This window comes from Staurois parvus, unplaced genomic scaffold, assembly GCF_062004578.1.
Source record: "Staurois parvus isolate SC_StPar_1 unplaced genomic scaffold, SC_StPar_1.0 ptg000449l, whole genome shotgun sequence".
Taxonomy (NCBI): Eukaryota; Metazoa; Chordata; class Amphibia; order Anura; family Ranidae; genus Staurois; species Staurois parvus.
This window is the reverse complement of record NW_028318245.1, coordinates 4,618,155-4,643,769: the sequence shown is the minus strand read 5'-3', so window position 1 is coordinate 4,643,769 and position 25,615 is coordinate 4,618,155. Positions and strand designations below refer to the sequence as shown.

Genomic DNA, 25,615 nt, shown 5'->3' with positions numbered 1-25,615 from the left:
AGAGAATTCACACACATCAACATCCTTCTTCCTGTTTGGAGTGTGGGAAATGTTTCACTAATAAAGGAAAACTTTTTATACACCAGAGAAGTCACACGGGTGAGCGTCCTTTCTCCTGTTCAGAGTGTGGGAAGTGTTTCACTCAGAAAGGAATCCTCCTTATACATCAGAGAATTCACAGAGGTGAGCGTCCTTTTTCCTGCTCAGAGTGCGGGAAATGTTTCACTCACAAAGGAGATTTTTTTATACATCAGAGAATTCACAAAGGTGAGCGTCCTTTTGCATGTTCTGAGTGCGGGAAATGTTTCACAGAGAGAGGAGGCCTTCTTAGACACCAAAGAATTCACACACATGAGCGTCCTTTTTCCTGTTCAGAGTGCGGGAAAAGTTTCAGTCAGAAAGGAGGCCTTCTTGTACATCACAGAACACACACAGGTGAGCGTCCGTTTTCCTGTTCAGAGTGTGGGAAATGTTTCACAGAGAAAGGCGGCCTTCTTAGACACCAGAGAATTCACACAGGTGAGCGTCCTTTTTCCTGTTCAGAATGTGGGAAATGTTTCATCGTAAAAGAAAAACTTCTTAGACACCAGAGAATCCACACAGGGGAGCATCCTTTTTCCTGATCCAAGTGCTGGAAATGCTTCAATGAGAGAGCAAAACTTCTTATATACCAGAAAAGCCACACAGGCCCACGAATAAAATTCAAAACATTAACAATAACATATAAAGCCATTTATAACTCCGCTCCAAATTACATCTCCAATCTTGTCTCCAAATATCACCCAAACCGTCCTCTCCGCTCTTCCCACGACCTTCTCTAGCTCTCTTGTCTCCTCCTCCCATGCTCGTCTCCAGGACTTCTCCCGAGCCTCCCTCATCCTCTGGAACTCTCTACCACAATCGATCTGACGATCGCCTACTCTGCTCACTGTTAGGCAATCTCTAATAACCTATCTCTTCAGGGAAGCCTATCCTGCCTTCAGCTAATAATGGAATCTTCTATTCCTCCTACCAGTCCATCCCCCACAGTTATTACCTTTTGTACCACTAGCCCCTCCTTTTAAGATTGCAAGCTCCTAGGAGCAGGGCCCTCCACCCTCTTGTATTGAACTGTATTGTTGCTGTATTGTCTCACTTTATATTGTAAAGCGCTGAGCAAACTGTTGGTGCCATAAATCCTGTATAATAATAATAATAATAATTGTGGGCCATATGATATATAAAACTCCAGTCTTCACAGTGAAGTATACCCTATGGCGCCGCACCAAGCTATGGATGGAAGGAAAAGGATCACCAACACCGGCAAGTCTGAAGAGGCGAGCATGAGTCCGCACGATTCTAGTGTCAGCCAATACAAGTGAAGTAATGGATGCCACTCAACCGACCCCAGGGGTTGTATAGGGATGCGGTGCAACACTGCAACTGGCAACCACTCATCATATTTCTAATTTTCCCAGGAGTCCAATGTTGAGGAATTGCCTTGGGCCAGAGAGGCGGCTAAGGCCGTTCCTCAACATTGGACTCCTGGAGTCGGTTTGAGCAGAGTCCATCCCTTCACTCCATTCTTCACAGGAATATAATCTGATATCTCCATTCCCAATAAATGAGGTGGAAGGAAGCATGTCTGTGCAATGATGATATACAGCATGTGCCATGAGAATGCAGACACTGTTATCCAAAGTTATTTGATGTATTGTATCCATTATCTGATTTGTATTTTTTATATTTTTTGAAACATAACTTTTCACATTTATTAAAAAGTTGCTTTCCAAAAAAAAAAAGAAAAAAGGTTACTGTGTATGGAATAAGAATACCGTGCAAAAATTGAAAGAGGCCGGGGAGTCCACCAGAATTATAAGGAGGTGCCACCAGATACACCTGGTAGGGTGTCGCCTAAGGAAATTTAAGAAAAACCAAAAGAAAAAGAAAGTAGGCTACACACCAAAGAGGCTTTCCTCAAACTGTTATTTATGAAATGTCTATGAACCATACAAACTAAAAACACATTGCATCAAAGATCCAGAAACCACTCCCAACCATACGATCACCCACCCACACAAGTAACCCTCCCAAAGTAGGCACTGCCAAGATGCAACCCCAAGAAGGTACCCGATCCGTCCCGGTGTGTAGCCGCAGCACCCGCACTGACCCTCCAAAACAACCCCCCAGGCAGGGCCATGGATAAAGGGATACCACCAATCCTTCTGTATGGGGCCCAGGCTAGCCGGGGGGGCCCAGGCAGCTGGGTAAATTGGATGTGGGCAGAGAGGGTGATCGGCATAAAGGGGGGGGGGGGGGAAATTATTGGAAATGATCCTCTGTATGGCTCTCTGCAGCATCTGAAAGCTGGATTCTTCTCCTCCCCCTCCCGATGGTTTTCAGCTGCTGCAGAGACAGCCATACAGGGGATCAGTTCCAGTAGTTTCCTGCCATGCCGATAACCCTTCCTGTGCACATTTGATTCACCCAGCTGCCTGGGCCCCCACAGTGCAGCTCCCCTTCTCTCCTTCCAGCTTCAGGCACCCAATAGGATCCTTCAGGATGGAGAGTGGGGGAACGGTCTGATAAATATGTCACATTAACCAGCCCCTTCCTTTCCTGAATGAACACAATGAGTGATCAGTACTGATCACTCACTGTGTTCATAACTGAAACAGAAAACTGTTTTTGTTTTTTTTTAAGGGGGCCCTGTCAGTTGGCTGTATGGGGCAACTTGGTTTCTAACAGCAGCCCTGCCCCCAGGAACCCCCCCCCCCCGAAAAAAAATCCCCCAAGCATCCCCCCAGACAACCTCCTGGGACCACCCCCCAGACCCACAGTAAGTGGAATGGAATAATGAAATAAGAATACCTCTGGAGGTTGTATTTTATTTACAGATTTTTATTCTCAGTATAATGGGACGGTACACTGTCCACTGAGGATAAATTCCTTAGTCAAAATATATGTTAGATACCTTACCATTTGGAAAGATCGATCCCTTTAATCTTGTCATTCTCTGAGATAAGGATTGGAGGACACTGGTTGTAGGGGTAGAGAGGTTCATGAATGGTCAGCTGGAAATGTACAAGCAGATCCTCCTGGCGGATGGCGCGGGGTCTAAGCGCAAGCCAGTATTCGCTGCAATGACTGTCAAAAATAAGGGCAATAGATGATCAATATTGAAATACAAAATAATAATGTATTCTATTTACAGTACCAATATATTCAGGGGTTGGACCAAAAAATAGAAACTCTATGATTTGAAGGTGCGAACATGACAACGTGTTTGGTGGTAAAAGCGGAAAGTGATGTAACGTTCTTTTGCTTCCGCTGTGTGATGAGACACTTAGCTAACAGTTGGGAAGCCTCACTTTCATCATTGACTGTTAGTAATGCGGAGTCATGTCAGAACTTACTGAGCTTCAAAGAGGGCAAATTGTTGGCGCCGCTTAGCTGGTGCTTCTGTGACTGAAGTTGCCAATTTGTTTGCCGTGTGGCGAGGTCCAGTATCAAAGGTTATGACGGCGTATACAGTTTCGGGGAAAACGTCATCTGATGATCATAAGCACAAAAACACGGTCAGCTGACCGTAAGAGACAAAAAGAAGTTGGCCAGGATTGTGACCCGGAATAAGAAAATGACTCCATTCCAGTCTTCCAAAGACCGTGTCCACAAAACCTGTGCAGAGGGAACTCTATCAGCAAAATATTCACGGGCGAGCTGCAATTGCTGAAACAAAAGTGACCGATATTAAGGCTCAGAAGAGGAGAGAGTGGTGCAACACCCAAAAATCATGGACTATCAATCAATGGAAGACTGTACTGTTTGGAAAACTCTTCTGAACGATGGAAACTGACTGCTGAAAAACGTAGGTTAACTACTTCATGTCCGGACACTTTCACCCCCTTCCTACCCAGGCCAATTTTCAGCTTTCAGCGCTATCACACTTTGAATGACAATTGCGTGGTCATGCAACACTGTACTCATATGAATATTTTAGCATTTTTTTGAGACAGATAAAACTATTTTGGTGGTATTTATTCACCACTGGGGATTTTTATTTTTTTATGCTATATAAATGAAAAAGTCCAAAACTTTTGAAAAAAGTGTTTTTTATAACATTTTGCAGATAAATAATCTTTCATCATAAATCTTGGCCAAAATTTATTCAGTTATCTTTTTAGTAAAAAATAAATAACCCAAATTAGTTTATAACCAAAAATTATAATTTAAAAAAAAAATTTTTTACGTTTTTTATATATTATTATTTATGTTTTTTTTTACATTCCATCACCCTAGCAGTACAGTGTCACCATGGTGACACTGTACTACTTGTGGGGGGTGATGGCGATTTTTTTTTTAAACTGATTTTTTGAACTGAGGCTGTAAAAGCAATCATTTCTCCTTCTCTCTGACTGCATTCTTGCAGCCATTGAGAACTACTGTTGTCATGGAAATTACAGGTTGAACTTTAAATGTGTCATATATTAGTGTTATTCATATGTCTCTCGTGTGGTTTAATTAAAGCTCTGAAGGCTGCAATTGGGCCATACGCATTTACAATGTATATATTACACTACTCAGCTCGGTAATGGATAAGATGGCGGATCTGCGCTTATAGACCAGCGTGTATACCACCACGGCATTCGATGCGAATGCCGCTGGCGGTAGGCCGCGGGCCTGTATCCACATATCAGCAGCATAGTACCACATGGACTTCGTATAGCCAGGCGCCGGGCAGTGCGAACTCCGCGTGTAGGCTCATGTATATCTTACAAACCACTACCGACCTGAACTGTATCTGGATGGATGTGTTTTAATAAAGATCGTATCGGGTCCATTCAGATACAGACTGGCACTGTTTAATCTAAGGGACGCTTGTACAGAGAATGTACATACTACTAGGAGCTGATAGCATGTAAGGGATGGGAAGTTCGCTCTCCACAGAGAGCCCACCAGGGGGAGGGGAAGACTGGTTCAACTGGCTTCCAGCATAGATAAGAGGAAAGGCTACGCTCCAATCAGGATGTACATTCTGTGTATAGACACTCCCCATACATTGTTCTGTGGGAGGGGATTGACCTGACTCTCATGTGGGGGGGCGTGTGTGTGCTTGTAATAAAACAGGAGGCTGGGGTTGGAGCCAGTCTCAGAGTGAATTCCAACTGCAACTTGAGAGTGTCGTGTGATCATTCCTGGGTAACGGGAGCTCCATTTTCCCCACATCTCAACAGAGCTAAACCAGTTGGAGGCGCAGGTATCGTGGAGTTTAGCTGCAGTCACGGTAAGCAAAGTTTGCACAGCTTTATGGGGGATTACTGCGCATCCAACTGTGGACACTCACGGTAAGAAGAAATTCGTTGAAGGCGAATTTCCAAGACACTGTGTGAGCTATGATTGGTCACAACTTGTCACATGGTACAATGCTGTTGTGAATAGCCCTATACCATGTGATCTCTGTGATCATTCACACATTTCACACGTAGTAAGCAATGATGTCAGAAGTGATATCTTGCTTACTACTATTCATGTGATCACTGACTGGCCAATCAGTGATCACGTGATTGGGACCTCACACAGAGGTTCCGTACGGCGATTGGTGTTCCGCTGTGTCCGGAGCACTGGATCGCAGTGCCGAGCGCTCCCAGGTAGTGCGCACAATCCAAACTGGCGGGCACAGTTTATGAACGGCAACACGCCCCTGCACTGCCACTGTCCTGCCGTTTATATACAGCGGTTGGACGGGAAGTGGTCAAAAACTGTCAGTTTAGCCACGTTGGCATACCGCATTTATGCGTGTTTGCGTTTAGACGCGTTTTTTAAAGATAACCTCAGGAGACCTTCCAAAATGCCCAGAATGCACTGAAAAATAGTAAAAAATTAACTAATTCGGACATTTTGAGAGAAATAGAGAGAGCAGAAGCAGAGAGAGCAGTATGTGTTGGGATGATCTGTCTTTTCTGGTTGTACTCACTATGGATCCCATCATGAGCATAATGCGGCGCGTTCTACCATTTTGTCCTTCACCTTCACGCAAAACCTGGAAATGACTGCGCTGGTGTACCGGGTCCATTTGAATACATGGAAAATTCTTTGCATGCATTTCTGATGATGAAAAAAGGCTCTGGACAGCATCTGGATATGGAACAGTTACAAAACGCGGTTAGCCGTGTTTACACGCGTTTACAAGCGTTTGAAATACTGATAAAATCTACTCCTGAGCGTAAGTTTGGTGCGTTCAAAAACAACAACTGTAAACTCAACTGCCTGTAAACGACGATGGACACATAGGAAAACATTAGGGAGAGTTCAGGGGCTGATGAAAAAAACACTGAAAAGCTCCTGAACGCCAGTTTATCAGCTGCAGTGTACATGGCCCCTGAGAGTATCAAAGTTCAATATTATTAACTGATAAAATGATATAAATCATATTAATGATAAAAGTTTCTGGAAATATATTTATAAATGTATAAGGTAATGATATCAGGTTTGAAGGTTACTTCTCCGTCTTTGATATATACACTGATTTGGTTACGTATGCATTTCTATTTCTGCTTTAAAACTTTCTGTTAGTATGTTGGGAGGAGTTTTATGTTTCAGTATAGATTGGAATCCTATATGCAAGAAAGGCTGTTACATTTATTTTTAGTATTACTACTATACTTGGAAAATATGTAAAAGTATTGCACCCCGGGGTGGACTGACAACTCATGGGGCCCCCGGGCAATAGGGGATCATGAGGCCCCTGTGTCCATGCTAAAACTCAAAAAAGCCTATGAAAAAGGTACCAGGGGCATCTCATGGGGCCCCCTACTCACCCTGGGCCCTCGGGCAGTGCCCAAGTTTCCAAATGGTCAGTCCGCCCCTGATTGCACCATGTTTATGTATAAAAGACGTGGACCAGAGACGGCTACTTACTGAGGGAGACTTACCATCTGAAAGCACATACCATTTGATGTCTCTTCCTTCTGAGTACTTGACATTCCTATTTATGCAGCTCTGCTCAACCACTTTCCTGCCTCTCTATAGCAGAGGTACTGCCTAAGGGTGGCACGTTTGCGCAAAAACACGTATATATACGCATGATTTGCATTTCCAGGTAGGGGGCGCGTGCGTGCGCCGCCCTACCCAGGCAGCTATTGGCAGCTGGGGTTTGTCAATCACCGGGTCCTGGCCGGCAATCGGTGATCGACAGCAGAGCTGACAGGGGAGAGACCTGTGTGTAAACAATGCAGGTCTCTCTCCTGTCAGCATGGATATGCTGCTTTGTATCTCTCTGCACAGCAGCATGTCTCCCTAGTAACACACACACACAGTTAACCCTTTGATCGCCCCACGTTAACCCCTTCCTGCCCAGTGCCATTAGTACAGTGTAGGTGCCCCCGGATGTTAACCCCTTCCTGTCCAGTGCCATTAGTACAGTGTCAGTGCCTTCAGATGTTAATCCCTTCCTGCCCAGTGTCATTAGTACAGTGTCGGTGCCCCCGGATGTTAACCCCTTCCTGCCCAGTGCTATCAGTACAGTGTCGGTGCCCCCGAATGTTAACCCCTTCCTACTCAGTGCCATTAGCACAGTGTCGGTGCCCCCAGATGTTAACCCCTTCCTGCCCAGTGCCATTAGTACAGTGTTGGTGCCCCCAGATGTTAACCCCTTACTGCCCAGTGCCAGTAGCACAGTGTCGGTGCCCCGGATGTTAACCCTTTCCTGCCCAGTACCATTAGCACAGTGTCGGTGCCCCCGGATGTTAACCCCTTCCTGCCCAGTGCCATTAGTACAGTGTTGGTGCTTTTTATAAGCACTGATCATTCTATTGGTGTCACTGGGGATGACAGTAGCAGTCAGTTCCCTCCCAGTGTCAGAATGCCCGCCGCAGTCCATTACTAGTATAAAAATAAATAAATATTCCAGTATCTATATCGCCATTTGTAGACGCTATAACTTTCACGTAAACCAATTAATATACAATTATTGGGATTTTTTTTAGCAAAGACATAATCTCTCCATGATAACGTGTAGCATAATAAAATTCGAATGTACATAGCATAGACTGCAGTATTTATGTTGTCCACAAGGAGGCAATCTGACATAATGTGAGTTGAACTCATTCACAGGAAGTGATGTAGGGGGGAAAGAGGAAGTGGTAGCAAATAGAAATGGGAAGTTCCAGGTGAGAGGTGAGTTGGGAGGAAGTAGAGAGGAGACATTGCTGGAACTGGCAGCAGAGGAGGTAATAGAATATGTGGGATCATAATATGTGCTCAAATGTAGATCTAATATATCCAACTGTCCATCCAGAGCCTCTGGTTTATAGACCGGATACGTCCTAAATATAGAACCATTTATCCAACCGTCCATCCGGAGCCTCTGGTTTATAGACCGGATACGTCCTAAATCTAGAACCATTTATCCAACCGTCCATCCGGAGCCTCTGGTTTATAGACCGGATACGTCCTAAATCTAGAACCATTTATCCAACCGTCCATCCGGAGCCTCTGGTTTATAGACCGGATACGTCCTAAATCTAGAACCATTTATCCAACCGTCCATCCAGAGCCTCTGGTTTATAGACCGGATACGTCCTAAATATAGAACCATTTATCCAACCGTCCATCCAGAGCCTCTGGTTTATAGACTGGATACATCCTAAATATAGAACCATTTATCCAACCGTCCATCCAGAGCCTCTGGTTTATAGACTGGATACATCCTAAATATAGAACCATTTATCCAACCGTCCATCCGGGGCCTCTGGTTTATAGACCAGATACGTCCTAAATTTAGAACCATTTATCCAACCGTCCATCCAGAGCCTCTGGTTTATAGACCGGATACGTCCTAAATATAGAGCCATTTATCCAATCGTCCATCCAGAGCCTCTGGTTTATAGACCGGATACATCCTAAATATAGAGCCATTTATCCAATCGTCCATCCAGAGCCTCTGGTTTATAGACCGGATACATCCTAGGCAAGTAGACAGGATAGAGCTTTTTCTTTCACTTCAGCACCAGGTGGATGGAAGACTGGATGGTGAGGAGATTATGGATTGGAATCCTATGATGAGGAGAGCTCCACTTCCAGCCCCAGCTTCCTCCTCTTGTCTCTGCCCATTACCAATGCCAGTGGTGAAGGAGGCAATGATCCTTCTAAACCCCCTAGACAAAAGAGCCTCTCTGCGAGTATAGGCAGGAGAGGTTACTTGTGTGCCATGAACAGGGATGGAGGTAGATGAGAAAGAAGAAGCTACAGAGATGGGAGATGGAGCAAGCTGAGCTATTTGCTGTGTCCTTTAGGCAAAGCAGGTCTTTTCACATTGATGGGTAATATGACTACTCATGCACATGGTGCCCAAGCTGTTAACATTCTTGCCTCATCCTTGCCATGATAAGTGGTAAGAGTTCAACATGGGAAGTTATTAGTTGACACGTCAGGATCAACAGGTAATAATATCAAACGCGTTCAATGGTAATTAACAGAACAAGAGTGAGCTGATAACAAAAGTTGATTCTTAGGGTTTATATTCCTTCTAAAGAGAATTTCTAGTTTACTGTCAATGAGATTAACCACTAATACAGAATATGAAGATATCATAACTCTGGAGGAACTCTGTGTAGACATCATTCCTCCCGCTACAGTCCAGATAATTCTCAGTTTATTATCCGTCTACAGAGAGTCCTGTATAGATCACATGACCTCAATGAGGATGGATGAAGACCAAAGTCACATGATGGAGAGGATATTGGACCTCACTCTGGATATCATCTACCTGCTGACCGGAGAGGTGAGGAGGATTCTGGGAGGTCAAATGACATCACTCTTATCTCTATTGATAAAACACAGACCTGATCGGAGAGGCGAGGAGGATTCTGGGAGGTCACATGACATCACTTTTATCTCTGTTAATAAAACACAGACCTGACCGGAGAGGTGAGGAGGATTCTGGGAGGTCACATGATGTCAATCTTATCTCGTTTAATAAAACACAGACCTGACCGGAGAGGTGAGGAGGATTCTAGGAAGTCTGTGGTGATAATTGTTACTTTCTCTCTATACAGGATTATAAAGTAGTGAAGAAAATATCTGGTGAGCCTTTACCACCCAGCAGCCGTCTTCACAGGACATCACCCATCACAGTACCTCCACCTCACCGCCTGACAACAGAAGGAACCAGTGCCAAGAAGATTCTAGAAGTCACCCAGAAGATCATTGATTTGCTGACAGGAGAGGTGAGTGGTGCCGGGAATTCTGGGACATTCTCCAGTAACAGACAAGGGATGTGTCTGGATGGTGACTGTATCATTGTGTGTGTCAGGTTCCTATAAGGTGTCAGGACGTCACTGTCTATTTCTCCATGGAGGAGTGGGAGTATTTAGAAGGACACAAGGACCTCTACAAGGACGTCATGATGGACAATCAACCGCCCCTCACATCACCGGGTAAGAGGAGACTTTATTGGAAAGGAGAGAGCAGTACGGAGGGTCCACCTAGATCCCCCATCATCTGATAAACACATAGAAACAATGGATTCAGTCAGTGTGTGTGTTTCATACAGATGGATCCAGTAATGGGAACCCACCAGAGAGATGTCCCCGTCCTCTGTATTCCCGGGATTCCACACAGGAAGATCACACCATCCCTCACCATCATCAGGTAGATGGATCCAGTCATGGGAACCCACCAGAGAGATATCCCCGTCCTCTGTTTTTCTGGGATTCCACACAGGAAGATCACACCATCCCTCACCATTATCAGGTACATGGATGTGAACATCTATTTTTAACATGTATTCCAAGCAAGGAGATGACATTTCTTGTATTTAATTTATCGTTTTTTTATAAATGTATTCTGTCATCTTTGGGGTTTAGGGTGAAGAAATGAAAGACATCAAAGTTGAGATTAAAGAGGAAGCAGAAGAGACATTGGTGAGGGGAGATCAGCAGTCTATGGAGGAGGGGGAGATGATTGTGGAAAATAAACCGGAGGAATTTTCTCTACATATGGACACAAGTAAGTCAGAAACACTAAATGCAGAGACAGTTGCCATATCCGTTGAATTTTATGACTATGAAGTGTACATTTACACCATTTGATTAGCTTAAAAGACAAATGTCTATGGAATTCACCCTCCCAGCAAAATTGCAAACCTGCAATTGATCCTGCAATGGCTGAGAGGTTAGCACTTCTGCCTGGCAGTGCTAGAGTCATTGGTTCGGATCCCAACCACAGCATCTCTTGCCTGGAGTTTGCATGTTCTCCCTGTGCCTGGGTGGGTTTCCTCTAGGTACTCTGATTTCCTCCCACACTCCAAAGACATGCTGGTAGGTTAATTGTCCCTAGTATGTGTATGTATGAATGCGAGTTTGGGACCTTAGATTGTACGCTCCTCGGGGGCAAGGACTGATATGAATGCCCAAAATATATATATATATATATATATACATACATGTAAAGCACTGCATAAATTGACGGCGCTATATAAGTACCTGAAATAAATAATTAAATTGCCCTCCTGAGGTTCCCCCCCCCCCCTTCCTGACCAGGGCATTTTTTGTGTTATGGCGCTGCGTTACTTTGAGTGACAATTGCACGGTCGTGCAACGCTGCACCCAAATGAAATGAAATTTATGTCCTTTTTTCCCCATGAATAGCTTTCTTTTGGTGGTATTTGATTGCCTGTGCGTTCTTGATTTTTTGCGCTATAAAAAAAAAGACCGACAATTTTGAGAAAAAAATACAATATTTTTGACTTTTTGCTATTAACCATTTGCCGCCTGCCCTATGGCCGAATGGCGGCTGGAAAATGTCATCAGCGTTCCGGGTGGACGCCATATGCGTCCTCCCGCGTATGCGCAGATCGCGCTCCTGCAGAGCCGCGCAGCGGCGCGATCTGTCACCAGCCGTGTACCTCGGACACGGTCGATGACAGATCTGAGTACCGGCCCCCGTTGCCGGTACCATGTGACCTGCTGTGACCAATCACAGCAGGTCACATGACAGTTCTATGCAATGGATGGCTTCATTCATGCCATCCATTGTATACTAGTGTCTAGCTGTGAATGGTCACAGCTAATCACATGCACATGTCATGTGATTAGCTGTGGCCAAATCACAGCTAAGCACAAAAAAAAAAAAAAAAACCCTGAATGAATCGGTGTCATTCAGGTAAATGCTTGCTTATAGCAAAGTAATTCTTTGCTATAAGCAAATTGTGTAAAAAAAAAAAAAATACTGATCACTTCCCCAAAGTAGTACAATGTTACTATGGTAACATTGTACTACTTTGGTCATAGTGAAATATGAAAAAAAAAGAAAAAAAATTAATAAAAAATAATAAAAAAAAAAATATATTTTTTTCATACTGTTACCAGTCAGTGTCCCTGATCACCGCCATGCCAGTTATATGATGACGCTGTACTGCACTGGTGACAATATGTAAAAAAAAAAATAGTGAAACTAATTTTTTTAATTTTCTGAAAAATGACAAAAAAAATACAACTTCAAAAAACTCGCCATGCCTCTTATGAAGTACATCGGACTGTCTACTCTGCAAAAAGGGGTCATTTGGGGGATATCTGTACTGTTCTGACATTCTGGGACCTCAAGAAATTAGATTGGCTGTCAGTACTTCAGGATTGATCAATATTCAGATCTCTACCATAGTTTGTGAACTCTATAACCTTCCTACAAACTGAAAAATACATCCTAATTTGGGTTATTTTCACCAAAGACATGTAGCAGAATACATATTGGCCTAAATTTATGAAGAACATTTATTTATTTGCAAACTTTTATAACAGAAACAAAGAAAAACGTGTGTTTTTTTTTTCAAAATGTTTGGTCTTTTTTTCTTAATTTAGCAAAAAATAAAAACCCCGGCAGTGATTAAATACCACCAAAAGAAAGCTCTAGTTGTGTGAAGAAAATGATAAAATTTTAGTTTGGGTACAATGTTGTATGACCGCGCAATTGTCATTCAAATTGTGAGAGGCTGAAACCTGAAAACTGGCCTGGGCAGGAAGGTGTAAAATTGCCCGGTATTGAATTGGTTAAACATGTCCAGGAAAAAAAATAAAAAAAATCTAATTTCTTCATACATTTTGGCCAAAATGTATTCTGCTCCGTGTCTTTGCTTAAAAAAAAAATCCAGATATATGTAAATTAATTGGTTTACTTGAAAGTTATAGTGTCTACAAAAGGTGGGATAGATACAGGGATTTTTTTTTTCTACTAGTAATGGCGGCGATCAGTGACATATAGCGAGACTGCGGCTGGCATTCTGAGACTGGGGGGGACTGACTTGGTGTTACTGACATCCCCAGTGACATCAATACAGTGATCAGTGCTAAAAAACAGCACTGACACTTTACTAAGGGCACTGGGCGGGAAGGGGTTAATTTGAGGGGCTTGTGTGGGAGTCTTTTACTAGGGGGTGGGGGAGGGGGTGTGCTTCACTGTAATCACACTGATCGGGATGGCTGTGCTGTGCAGTGTGCCCGAGCTGACAGGGAGGAAGACTGTTTGTAAACAAAACAGTCTTCCTCCCAGTCGGTGATTGTCGGTAATCACCGGGCGCCGGTGGGTAATCACCGGCCGGGACCCTGTGACTTACATCCGCGAATGGCGGCGCGAGTAGGGCACACGCCCCCTACCCAGAAATGCAGAATCACGTGTATATATATGTGATTTTGCTCACCTGTGCTGCCTAGTAGCAGTATATCTGCTATACTGTGGCAGGGAAGCGATTAAACATGCCCAGGAAAAAAAATTTAAAAATCAAATTTTGTCATACATTTCGGCCAAAATGTATCGCGCTCCGTGTCTTCGCTAAAAAAAAAAAATCCTGATACGTGTAAATTAATTGGTTTACGTGAAAGTTATAGCGTCTACAAATGGCGGTATAGATACTGGGGTTTTTTTTGTTATTTTTACTAGTAATGGTGGCGATCAGCGACTTATAGCGGGACTGCGGCGGGCATTCTGACACTGGGGGGGGGAGACTGACTTCGTGTCACTGACATCTCCAGTGACACCAATACAGTGATCAGTGCTAATAAAAAGCACCGACCACTGTACTAATGGCACTGGGCAGGAAGGGGTTAACATCCGGGGACACTGACGCTGTACTAATGACACCGGGCAGGAAGGGGTTAACATCCGGGGGCACCCACACTGTGCTAATGACACTGGGCAGGAAGGGGTTAACATGAGGGGCGAGCAAAGGGTTAACTGTGTGCTGTTTTACTATGGGGCTGTGTGTGTGCTTCACTGTAAGCACACTGCTTTGCATGGCTGTGTTATGCACAGCCATGCAAAGCAGTGTGCAGGAGCTGACAGGGGAGAGAACTGTTTTGTTTACATACAGGTCTCTCCCCCGCCGGAGATGCTCGGCAATCACTGGACGCCGGCGAATAACCACTGGCCGGGACCCGGTGACTGACTGCCGTGGCCACAAATGGCGACGCAGGTAGGGAGCGCGCGCGCCTCCTACCCGGAAATGTGAAATCATGTGTATATATTTTATTCCATTTCCAGATGATGAACAAAATAACGGGACAGCACAAAATTCCCCAAGAACAAATTCCTTTGGAATCCGTTTGTCAAGATCGATGGATCCCTCTAATCCCGAGGAATCCTCTATTTATTCACATGACATGACATCAGATATTCATCTGAAACTTCACAGTGTGGATCGATCAACAGATCCCTCTAAATTCAAGGAATCGTCTGTAATCCACGAAGGAGTTCATATAGAAGACTATTCATTGTCACGTTTAGAAGGTGAGAACTCCTTCGCTGAAAACAAAGTACTTTTTAGACACCGGAGAACACACGCGCCTGAGCACCCTTCGTCCTTTTCCGAGTACGGGAAATGTTTCATGAACGAAGGACAACTTCTTACACACCAGCGAAGTAGCACGTGCGAGCATCCTTTTTCCTGTTCAGAGTGCGGGAAATGTTTCACTCAGAAAGGGTGCCTTCTTATACACCAGAGAATTCACACAGGTGAGCGTCCATTTTCCTGTTCAGAATGTGGGAAATGTTTCATTGAGAAAGGAAAACTTCTTACGCACCAGAGAACTCACACAGGCGAGCGTCCCTATTCCTGTTCAGAGTGCGGTAAAAGCTTTGCTCAAAAAGGAACCCTCATTAGACACCAGAGAACGCACACGGGCGAGCGCCCTTTTTCCTGTTCAGAGTGCGGGAAATGTTTCCCCGAGAAAGGAAAACTCCTCAGACATCAGAGAGTCCACACAGGTGCTCGGTCTTTTTCCTGTTCAGAGTGTGGGAAATGTTTCACAAAGAAAGGAAAATTTCTTAGACACAAGGAAACTCACACAAGTGAGCATTCTTTTTCCTGTTTAGAGTGTGGAAAAAGTTTCACTGAGAAAGCAAACCTTCTCGTACACTATCAAAGTCACAAAGGCAAGCGTCCTCATTCATGTTTAGAGTGTGGAAAATTTTTCAACCGAAAAGGGAACCTGCTTAGACACCAGAGAATTCACAGCCGCGAGCGTCCTTTTGCCTGTTCTGAGTGCGGGAAATGTTTCGTTGTGAGAGAAAAACTACTTAAACATCAGAGAATTCACAGTAGTGAGCATCCTTTTTCCTCTTAAGAGTGATATGAATGTTTCACTGTGTAACCACCAGAAAAGTTACGAAGGCAAGCACCTTTTTAATGCTCGCCGTGCGGGAAATGTTCTATCCAGAAAGAAGACCCTCTTACACACCAGACAATTTGCATGGGCAAACATCCATTTTTCTGCTCAGGGTGCTAGAAATGTTTTACTCAGAAAACCATCCTACTTAGACCCAAGAGGATAAGTAAGAGAATAAGCAATAGCGTAAGATATTGAGTCTGTGTAAACCATTTTTGTGAAATTGTATTCTACATTTCTGCAGCCCTTCCAGCAAAGAATCCTTTCTGTATTCGGAAGTTAAAACTTTTTTCCAAAACACACACAGTCTGTCGTTCCTTTGTTCCAGTTGGAGAACTTCAGTAAGGAAAAGATCAAGAAATCTTAACTGTTGACAATAACAACATCATCAATGTACCTATCCTACATCCCTGCAAATGTGGAGGTACTGTAGACCACATGGTGTACAAACCTCCAGTCATCTTTTACCACACTACACAATGTTCCCAACAAATGAGGAGGAGATACTGGACACCATATGAAAGGTCCATCTCCATTCCTCAATATAACGTCATGTTCCCAACAAATGAGGAGGAGTTACTGGACACCATATGAAAGGTCCATCTCCATTCCTCAATATAATGTCATGTTCCCAACAAATGAGGAGGAGATACTGGACACCATATGAAAGGTCCATCTCCATTCCTCAATAGAACGTCATGTTCCCAACAAATGAAGAGGAGATACTGGACACCATATGAAAGGTCCATCTCCATTCCTCAATAGAACGTCATGTTCCCAACAAATAAGGAGGAGATACTGTACACCATATGAAAGGTCCATCTCCATTCCTCAATATAACATCATGTTCCCAACAAATGAGGAGGAGATACTGGACACCATATGAAAGGTCCACCTCCATTTTTCAGTATAACGTGACGTTCCCAACAAATGAGGAGGAGATACAGGACACCATATGTAAGGTCCATCTCCATTCCTCAATATAATGTCATGTTCCCAACAAATGAGGTAAAGGAATACCCATTTCCATTCTCACAGTAAAAATGTCATCGTTGCACAGACATTGTTATCTATTGTGATTTGGGTACATTGTATCCTTTATCTGATTTGTATTTATTTGTTTTGTTATGATTGCACCCAATTCCATGCCAGAACTCTGTGAAACTGTTAACTGCTGTACCAACATACACTGTATTTCCAAAAGTATTGGCCCCGCCCTCCATATCATTTGATTCAGGTGTTCCAATCACCCCCATGGACACAGGTGTATACAATCAAGCCTCTAGGCATGCAGACTGCTTCTACAAACATTGGTGAAAGAATGGGTCGCTCTCGGGTGCTCAGTGACTCCAAGCGTGGTCCCGTGATAGGTGGCCACCTGTGCAATAAGTCCATCTGTGACATTTCCTGGCTACTAAATATTCCACCCTAAATTGTTAGTGGGATCATAACAAAGTGGAAGCAACTGGGAACAACAGCAACTCAGCGACCAAGTGGTCGGCCACGTCACATGACAGAGCGGGGTCATCGCATGCTGAAGCGCACAGTGCTCAGAAGTCACCAACTGTCTGCAGAGTCAATAGCTAAAGACCTCCAAACTTGATGTGGCCTTCAGATGAGCCCAAAAACAGTGTGTAGAGAGCTCCATGGATAGGGTTTCCATGGCTGAGCAGCTGCATCCAAGCCTTACATCACCAAGTGCAATGCAAAGCGTCGGATGTCGTGGTGTAAAGTACGCCGCCACTGGACTCTAGAGCAGAGGACACGTGTTCTCTGGAGAGACCAATCACACTTCTGTGTCTGAAAATCCGATGGATGTGTCTGGGTTTGGCGGTTGCCAGGAGAATGGTACTTGCCTGACTGCATTGTGTCAAGTGTAAAGTTTGGTGGAGGGAGGATTATGGTGTGGGTTTTTTTTTTTCAGGAGTGGGGCTTGGCCCCCTAGTGCCAGTGAATATTTTGCCCTTAATATTTAAAAAAAACTATTCCTATTGTTGGAAGTGTGGGAGGGTTCCTAAACACTATAAAAGATATTTCATTCTCATTCTCAAGGTTCAATATGAAGGAAATTTCTCTACAAGAAAGTAAAACCTCTCATTCACCAGAAAAGTCACACAGGTGAGCGCACTCTTCTCATGTTTAGAGTGTCTGAAATGCTTCACTCAGAAACAGGACCTTATGCAGGCCATAGACTGGTCAAAAACCAACCGGTTTAAAAAAAAAAAACGAAAAACTGGTCGTTCAATAGGCCGACATTACCACCAATGGTAAAAAAAAATCGGCCGATTTTCATCCCGTCTATGGCCGGCATTTAATTACTTCTGTCCCTTGCAGAGAGCTCCGCTATTATATTTGACACAAAAAAGTATTGCAGTTGCAACATTGTATCCAGATGGTTTTATTCGGATACAAATAGATACATTGTTGCAACCGCAATACTTTTTCATGTCAAATATAATAGCGGACTGGAATTCTTCTTCTTCTTCCTCTTCTTCCTCCTCTTCCTCCTCCTCTTCCTCTTCTTCTTCCTTCTCCTCCGATTTGCCCATCATTGCCGGGAAAATCGGCCGATTTTTTTCCAACTTTACCGATAAAAAAAAATGTCCCAAAACGGCTGACCAATTAACCAACTAATGGTGCGAAAATCGGCCGATTTTTTTTTCAACCCGTCTATGGCCTGCATCAGACACTCTACAAGTGAAAGTTACATTCTGGGTGATCAGTTTTTTTAGTTAGAATTCTTTGTATCATTATTTTAATTGCTGTTCATTCTTCGGTGTCACCATCATTATAACTAATAAAGTTCTTTCAAAGTATTTTTGTGTTTCGTTATGTATTTATTCTTACAAGGGAGGGGTGTTTACTTTTGCGTGTGACAATAAAGGAGTGAGTACCATTTATGTTGGCGATGATGTTAATAACAATGAAAAAATATACATATACCCTCACCGGCCACTTTATGAGGTCCATCTGTTCAATGGCTTGGTCACACAAATGGCTAATCAGCCAATCACATGGCAGCAACTCGATGCATTTAGGCATCTAGACATGGTGAAGACGACTTACATTCAAACCGAGCATTAGAATGTAGAAGAAAGGGGATTTAAGTGACATTGAAAGTGGCATGGTTGTTGGTGCCAGACGGGCTGATCTGAGTATTTCAAAAACTGCTGATCTACTTGGATTTTCTTGCACAACCATCTCTAGGGTTTACAGAGAATGGTCCGAAAAAGAGAAAATATCCAGGTGTTTGGAGGAAAATACCTTGTTGATGTCAGAGGAGAATGGGTAGACTCGTTGGAGATGATGGAAAGGCAACAGTAACTCAACCACTCGTTACAACCAAGGTATGCAGAATACGATCTCTGAATGCACAAAAAGAGAAAATATCCAGGGAGTGGCAGTTATGTGGTGTAAAATGTCTCCTTGAGGTCAGAGGAGAATGGGCAGACTGGTTGGAGATGATAGAAAGGCAACAATAACTCAAATAACCCCTTGTTACAACCAAGGTATGCAGAATACCATCTCTGAAGGCATAGCATGTCTAAACTTGTAGCAGATGGGCTACAGCAGCAGAAGACCATACTGGGTGCAGCTCCTGTCAGCTAAGAACAGGAAACGGAGGCTACAATTCGCACAGGATCACCAAAATTGGACAATAGAAGATTGGAAAAATGTTGCCTGGTCTGATGAGTCTGGATTTCAGCTGCGACTTTCAGATGGGCGGGTCAGATGGGCGGGTCAGAACAACATGAAAGCATGGATCCATCCTGCCTTGAATCAAAGGTTCAGGCTGGTGGTGTCATGGTGTGGTGGATCCATCCTGCCTTGTATCAATGGTTCAGGCTGGTGGTGGTGGTGTCATGGTGTGGGGGATCCATCCTGCCTTGTATCCACAGTTCAGGCTGGTGGTGGTGGTGTCATGGTGTGGGGGATCCATCCTGCCTTGTATCAACGGTTCAGGCTGGTGGTGTTGGTGTCATGGTGTGGGGGATCCATCCTGCCTTGTATCCACAGTTCAGGCTGGTGGTGGTGGTGTCATGGTGTGGGGGATCCATCCTGCCTTGTATCCACAGTTCAGGCTGGTGGTGGTGGTGTCATGGTGTGGAGGATCCACCCTGCCTTGTATCAACGATTCAGGCTGGTGGTGTCATGGTGTGGTGGATCCATCCTGCCCTGTATCAACGTTTCATGGATGTGCAGCCAACAAATCTGCAGCAACTGAGTAATGCCATCATGTCAATATGGAACAAAATCTCTGAGGAACATTTCCAACACCTTGTTGAATCTATGCCACCAAGAATGAAGGCAATAGGTGGTCCAACCTGGGACTAGCAAGGTGGACCTAATAAAGTGGCCGGTGAGTGTCATGTGCATTATGTTGTATCTCAATTATTTTTTTAATGTCTGAGTTTTAGCTCAGGTATAATCTGTGTGGAATAATGTATATAATGGGCCGCAGAACGTAGAGGGCAGGATTTATATTCTCAACAAGAAGGTGATGTCACTTTAACGTGGAACACACACACACACACACAGACAGGAAATAATAAAAAGGTATATACAGGAAGTGATGTCATTTAGAAACAGGAATTTCCGGGGGACGGTTGAGTTGGGAGGAAGTACAGAGGAGACATTGTTGAAGCTGGTAGTAGAGGATATAATAAGATGTTGGTAGGGGAAAGCGTAAACAGGTCCATTGTTGAGAGTAGGGTTAAAGGCACAGGGGTTAGAGGAGAAAGTAGCGGGAACAAGGGAGCTAAGGGTATGTCTACAGAGTGTAGACTAGAGTAAGTAGCAGGCACAGTTTTAAGAGGGGGGTGTACAGGCGCGGTAGTAAAATGGGAAGGGGGGCCTGCAAGCATGCGAGCGAGAATGGAAAGTAGGCGGTGTGAAGGTGTACTGTTGTTTATTACTTTGGTTTGGTACTGAGTATTTAGAAGGACACAAGGATCTCTACAAGGACGTCATGATGGACAATCAGCCGCCCCTCACATCACCGGGTAAGAGGAGACTTTATTGTAAAGGAGAGAGCAGTACGGAGGGTCCACCTAGATCCCCCATCATCTGATAAACACATAGAAACAATGGATTCAGTCAGTGTGTGTGTTTCCTACAGATGGATCCAGTCATGGGAACCCACCAAAGAGATGTCCCTGTCCTCTGTATTCCCAGGATTCCACACAGAAAGATCACACCATCCCCCACCATCATCAGGTAGATGGATCCAGTCATGGGAACCCACCAGAGAGATATCTCCGTCCTCTGTATTCCTGGGAATCCACACAGGAAGGTCACACCACCCCCCACCATCATCAGGTAGATGGATCCAGTAATGGGAACCCACCAGAGAGATGTCCCTGTCCTCTTTATTCCCGGGATTCCACACAGGAAGGTCACACCATCCCCCACCATCATAAGGTAGGTGGGTAGAACGCAACAGTGACTCCAGATTTATGAGATTACACTGTTATATCTGCCTATCAGTCCTCACATTTTGAAGATTGTACTTTTTTATAATGTTGGTTCAGAATGAAGAACAGATGTATATAAAAGTTGAGGTTAAAAAGCAAGAAAAGGAGACATCTGTGATGAATTATCAGCGAACTACGGAGGAAATTAAGACGATGGTGACAATCAAACAGGAGGAGTCTTCTCTAGATATCAGCACTGGTGAGTAATAAACACTAAATACAGAAACCGTTTTGGTATATGGATTGATGATTGGGGATATATACTGTAGATCATCACCTCATTAGGTGAGATGATCTTTGTAAGGACATCATGATAGACAATCAGCCGCCCCTCACATCACCGGGTAAGATGAGACTTTATTGTAAAGGAGAGAGCAGTACGGAGGGTCCACCTAGATCCCCCATCATCTGATAAACACATAGAAACAATGGATTCAGTCAGTGTGTGTGTTTCCTACAGATGGATCCAGTCATGGGAACCCACCAGAGAGATGTCCCCGTCCTCTGTATTCCCGGTATTCCACACAGGAAGATCACACCATCCCTCACCAGCATCAGGTAGATGTAGTCCTAAAAATGTATTCTAAGCTATGAAAGGACATTCTTTTGTATTTTAATATATCTATATTTCATGATCTTTGGGTTTAGGGTGAAGAACTGAAAGACATCAAAGCTGAGGTTAAAGAAGAAGAGGTGTTGGTAGGTGGAGCTCAGCTGCCTGTGGAAGAGGGGGAGATTATAAAAAGTAAACAGGAGGAATCTTCTCTACATATGGACACAAGTAAGTAGTAAAGTAAATTAGAAAACTGCTATCTGCTATCTATTCAAATTCTACACATCATATTCCCAAATATTGAGGGGAAAATACTGGACATCATATGAAAGCTTCATCTCCATTCCTCAATATAACGTCATGTTCCCAACAAATGAGGAGGACATACTGGACACCATATGAAAGCTTCATCTCCATTCCTCAATATAACGTCATGTTCCCAACAAATGAGGAGATACTGGACACCATATGAAAGGTCCATCTCCGTTCCTCAATATAACGTCATGTTCCCAACAAATGAGGAGGACATACTGGACACCATATGAAAGCTTCATCTCCATTCCTCAATATAACGTCATGTTCCCAACAAATGAGGAGATAGTGGACACCATATGAAAGGTCCATCTCCGTTCCTCAATATAACATCATGTTCCCAACAAATGAGGAGGAGATACTGGACACCATATGAAAGGTCCATCTCCATTCCTCAATATAACGTCATGTCCCCAACAAATGAGGAGGAGATACTGGACACCATATGAAAGGTCCATCTCCATTCCTCAATATAACGTCACGTTCCCAACAAATGAGGAGGAGATACTATACACCATATGAAAGGTCCATCTCCATTCCTCAATATAATGTCATCGATTTACAAACCCTGTTACTCCATGTGGTTCGGGTATATTGTCCCCTCTCCATGGTTTGTATTCATACTTTTCTGCTATGATTGCTCCTAATACAATGTCAGGTCTGTGAAGTGGTTAACTGTTACATCAAACTATAAGAGTGATGAATGTAAGATGTGAAGAATTGATATAACATTTATTTAATAATTCTTTCCCCACAGATGGACTCTGTGTATGGAATATAAATACCTCAGCGGGAGATCGTACTTTATTCCCAGACTATGCACAAGACAACAGGACGATATTATCTTCAAGAACAAATTCCTTAAGTCAAGGTATACATCACAGACCGTGTCACTTGGAGACACCAATGGATCCCTCTAATCCTGAGGAATCCACTGATCGTTCACATAACCTGACTTTACTTATTCGTCTAAAACCTCACAGTGTGAATAGATCGACAGGTTCATCTAATCGCAAGGAATCCTTTTTAAGCCATGGGGAAGGTCAAATAGCAGACAATTCATTGTCATGTTTAGAGTGTGGAAAGAGTGCGCACTCCTATGCATGTACAGAGTGTGGGAAATGTTTTACTGAGAAAAGAAAATTACTTCTGCACCAGAGAATTCATACTGGCGAGCGTCCCTTTTCCTGTACAGAGTGTGGGAAATTATTCACTCAGAAAGGAGACCTTCTTGTACACCAGAGAAGTCACACGGGGGAGCGTGCTTTCACATGTTCAGAGTGCGGGAAAAGTTTCTTAAGGAAAGACAGCCTTGTTAAACATCACAGAATTCACACAGGTGAGCGTCCTTTTTCATGTTCAGAGTGCGGGAAAGGTTTCATTCAGAAATGGGACCTTCTTATGCACCATAGAAATCACACAGGCGCGCATCCTTTCTCATGTTCAGAATGTGGGAAATGTTTCAATACAAAGCAACACCTCCTTGCCCATGAGAGAATTCACACAGGCGAGCGTCCTTTCTCATGCGCAGAGTGTGGGAAATGTTTCACTCAGCAAGGAAGCCTTCTTAAGCACCAGAGAATTCATACTGGTGAGCGTCCATTTTCCTGTTCAGAGTGTGGGAAATGTTTTACTGAGAAAGGAAGCCTTCTTACACACCAGAGAATTCACACGGGTGAGAGTCCTTTTTCCTGTTCAGAGTGTGGGAAATGTTTCAGTCAGAAAGGAAATCTTATTATGCACCAGAGAATTCACACAGGCGAGCGTCCTTTTTCCTGTTTAGAGTGCGGGAAATGTTTCACTCAAAAAGGAGACCTTGTTGCACATCAGAAAACTCACAAGAGTAAACATCCCCATTCATGTTCAGAGTGTGGGAAATGTTTCTGCAACGAAGAAAAACTTGATATACACCAAAGAATTCACACAGATGAATGTTCATATTCATGTCCACAGTGTGGGAATTGTTTCGCTCAAAAAGCAGAGCTTGCTACACACCAGAAAACTCACAACAGTGAGCCCCCATATTCATGTTCAGAGTGTGGGAAATGTTTTCGCGATAAAGCAAAACTTGTTATACATCAGAGAATGCACACAGGTGAACGTCCTTTCTCATGCTCAGAGTGTGGGAAATGTTTCTCAAGGAAAGACTACCTTATTAAACATAAGAAAAAACACATGGGTGAGGGTCCTTTTTCATGTTAAGGGTGTGGGAAATGTTTTAATGAGAATAAAAACTGTAAACTTCAGAAAAGATACTCAATGATCGCCCTTTTGTCATAGCAAGAGTGCGGAACGTGGTTTATGCATGGAGGAAGTCTAACTCAATATTCCAGTACACACCTGCTGACAAATATATGTTCGCTTTTAACAGGTGAAAGTGCTTTTCAAAGGACAATATTTTAAAGAATGAAGATATCAAGGGGTACATCCTAGAAAAAGGATTCTCATTGGGGTATAGTCTCCATAATACTCAAAAAATTGTGTGACAATATATGGACTATTCTTCCAATACAAAGACAACAAATGAACAGTGCGAGCAATAAAGAAAACTGCAAAAACAATAACTGAATCCTTGTCTGCCTATTGTGTATTCTACTAAAGAAAAATGTATATAGATATAGCCCACAGAATGCAGAGAATGTAGTGTGGATGGTGGGGGGAGGAGAACTGTCAGAGAATGTAGTGTGGATGGTGGAGGAGAGTTGTCAGAGAATGTAGTGTGGATGGTGGGGGGAGGAGAGCTGTCAGAGAATGTAGTGTGGATGGTGGGGGGTAGAGCTGTCAGAGAATGTAGTGTGGATAGTGGGGGGAGGAGAGCTGTCAGAGAATGTAGTGTGGATGGTGGGGGGAGGAGAGCTGTCAGAGAATGTAGTGTGGATGGTGGGGGAAGGAGAGCTGTCAGAGAATGTAGTGTGGATGGTGGGAGGAGAGCTGTCAGAGAATGTAGTGTGGATAGTGGGGGAGAGCTGTCAGAGAATGTAGTGTGGATGGTGGGGGGAGGAGAGCTGCCAGAGAATGTAGTGTGGATGGTGGGGGGAGAGCTGTCAGAGAATGTAGTGTGGATGGTGGGGGGAGAGCTGTCAGAGAATGTAGTGTGGATGGTGGAGGAGAGCTGTCAGAGAATGTAGTGTGGATGGTGGAGGAGAGCTGTCAGAGAATGTAGTGTGGATGGTGGAGGAGAGCTGTCAAAGAATGTAATGTGGATGGTGGGGGGAGGAGAGCTGTCAGAGAATGTAGTGTGGATGGTGGAGGAGAGCTGTCAGAGAATGTAGTGTGGATGGTGGGGGGAGGAGAGCTGTCAGAGAATATAGTGTGTGGGGGGGGGGGGGAGAGCTGTCAGAGAATGTAGTATGGATGATGGAGGAGAGCTGTCAGAAAATGTAGTGTGGATGGTGGGGGAGGAGAGCTGTCAGAGAATGTAGTGTGGATGGTGGAGGAGGAGAGCTGTCAGAGAATGTAGTGTGGATGGGGGAGGAGGAGAGCTGTCAGAGAATATATATATTCTATATTGCCAAAAGTATTGGCCCCGCCCTCCAAATCATGTGATTCAGGTGTTCCAATCCCCTCCATGGACACAGGTGTATACAATCAAGCCCTTGGCATGCAGACTGCTTCTACAAACATTGGTGAAAGAATGGGTC

At 43.9% G+C, this 25,615-nt stretch overlaps 1 protein-coding gene and 1 pseudogene across 2 annotated transcripts in view; both read left to right on the top strand.

The window, feature by feature from the left end:
* The window catches only part of LOC149453404 (uncharacterized), a 30,877-nt pseudogene extending 29,259 nt beyond the window's left edge, over positions 1–1,618 (top strand). Inside the window, exon 10 of the transcript XR_016314703.1 lies at positions 42–1,618. The product of XR_016314703.1 is annotated as an uncharacterized LOC149453404 (transcript). The remainder of the gene's footprint in view (positions 1–41) is intronic.
* Positions 1,619–8,166: 6,548 nt separating this feature from the next.
* On the top strand, positions 8,167–24,538 carry LOC149453403 (uncharacterized). Its single transcript, XM_089688575.1, is given in 9 exon segments — positions 8,167–8,207; positions 9,649–9,760; positions 10,035–10,205; positions 10,292–10,415; positions 10,532–10,731; positions 10,845–10,986; positions 14,512–15,318; positions 15,403–15,522; positions 23,086–24,538. Coding segments are annotated over 8 exon segments (2,748 nt in total). The 5' UTR covers positions 8,167–8,207; positions 9,649–9,667; the 3' UTR covers positions 24,177–24,538.
* The last annotated feature ends 1,077 nt before the right edge of the window (positions 24,539–25,615 follow it).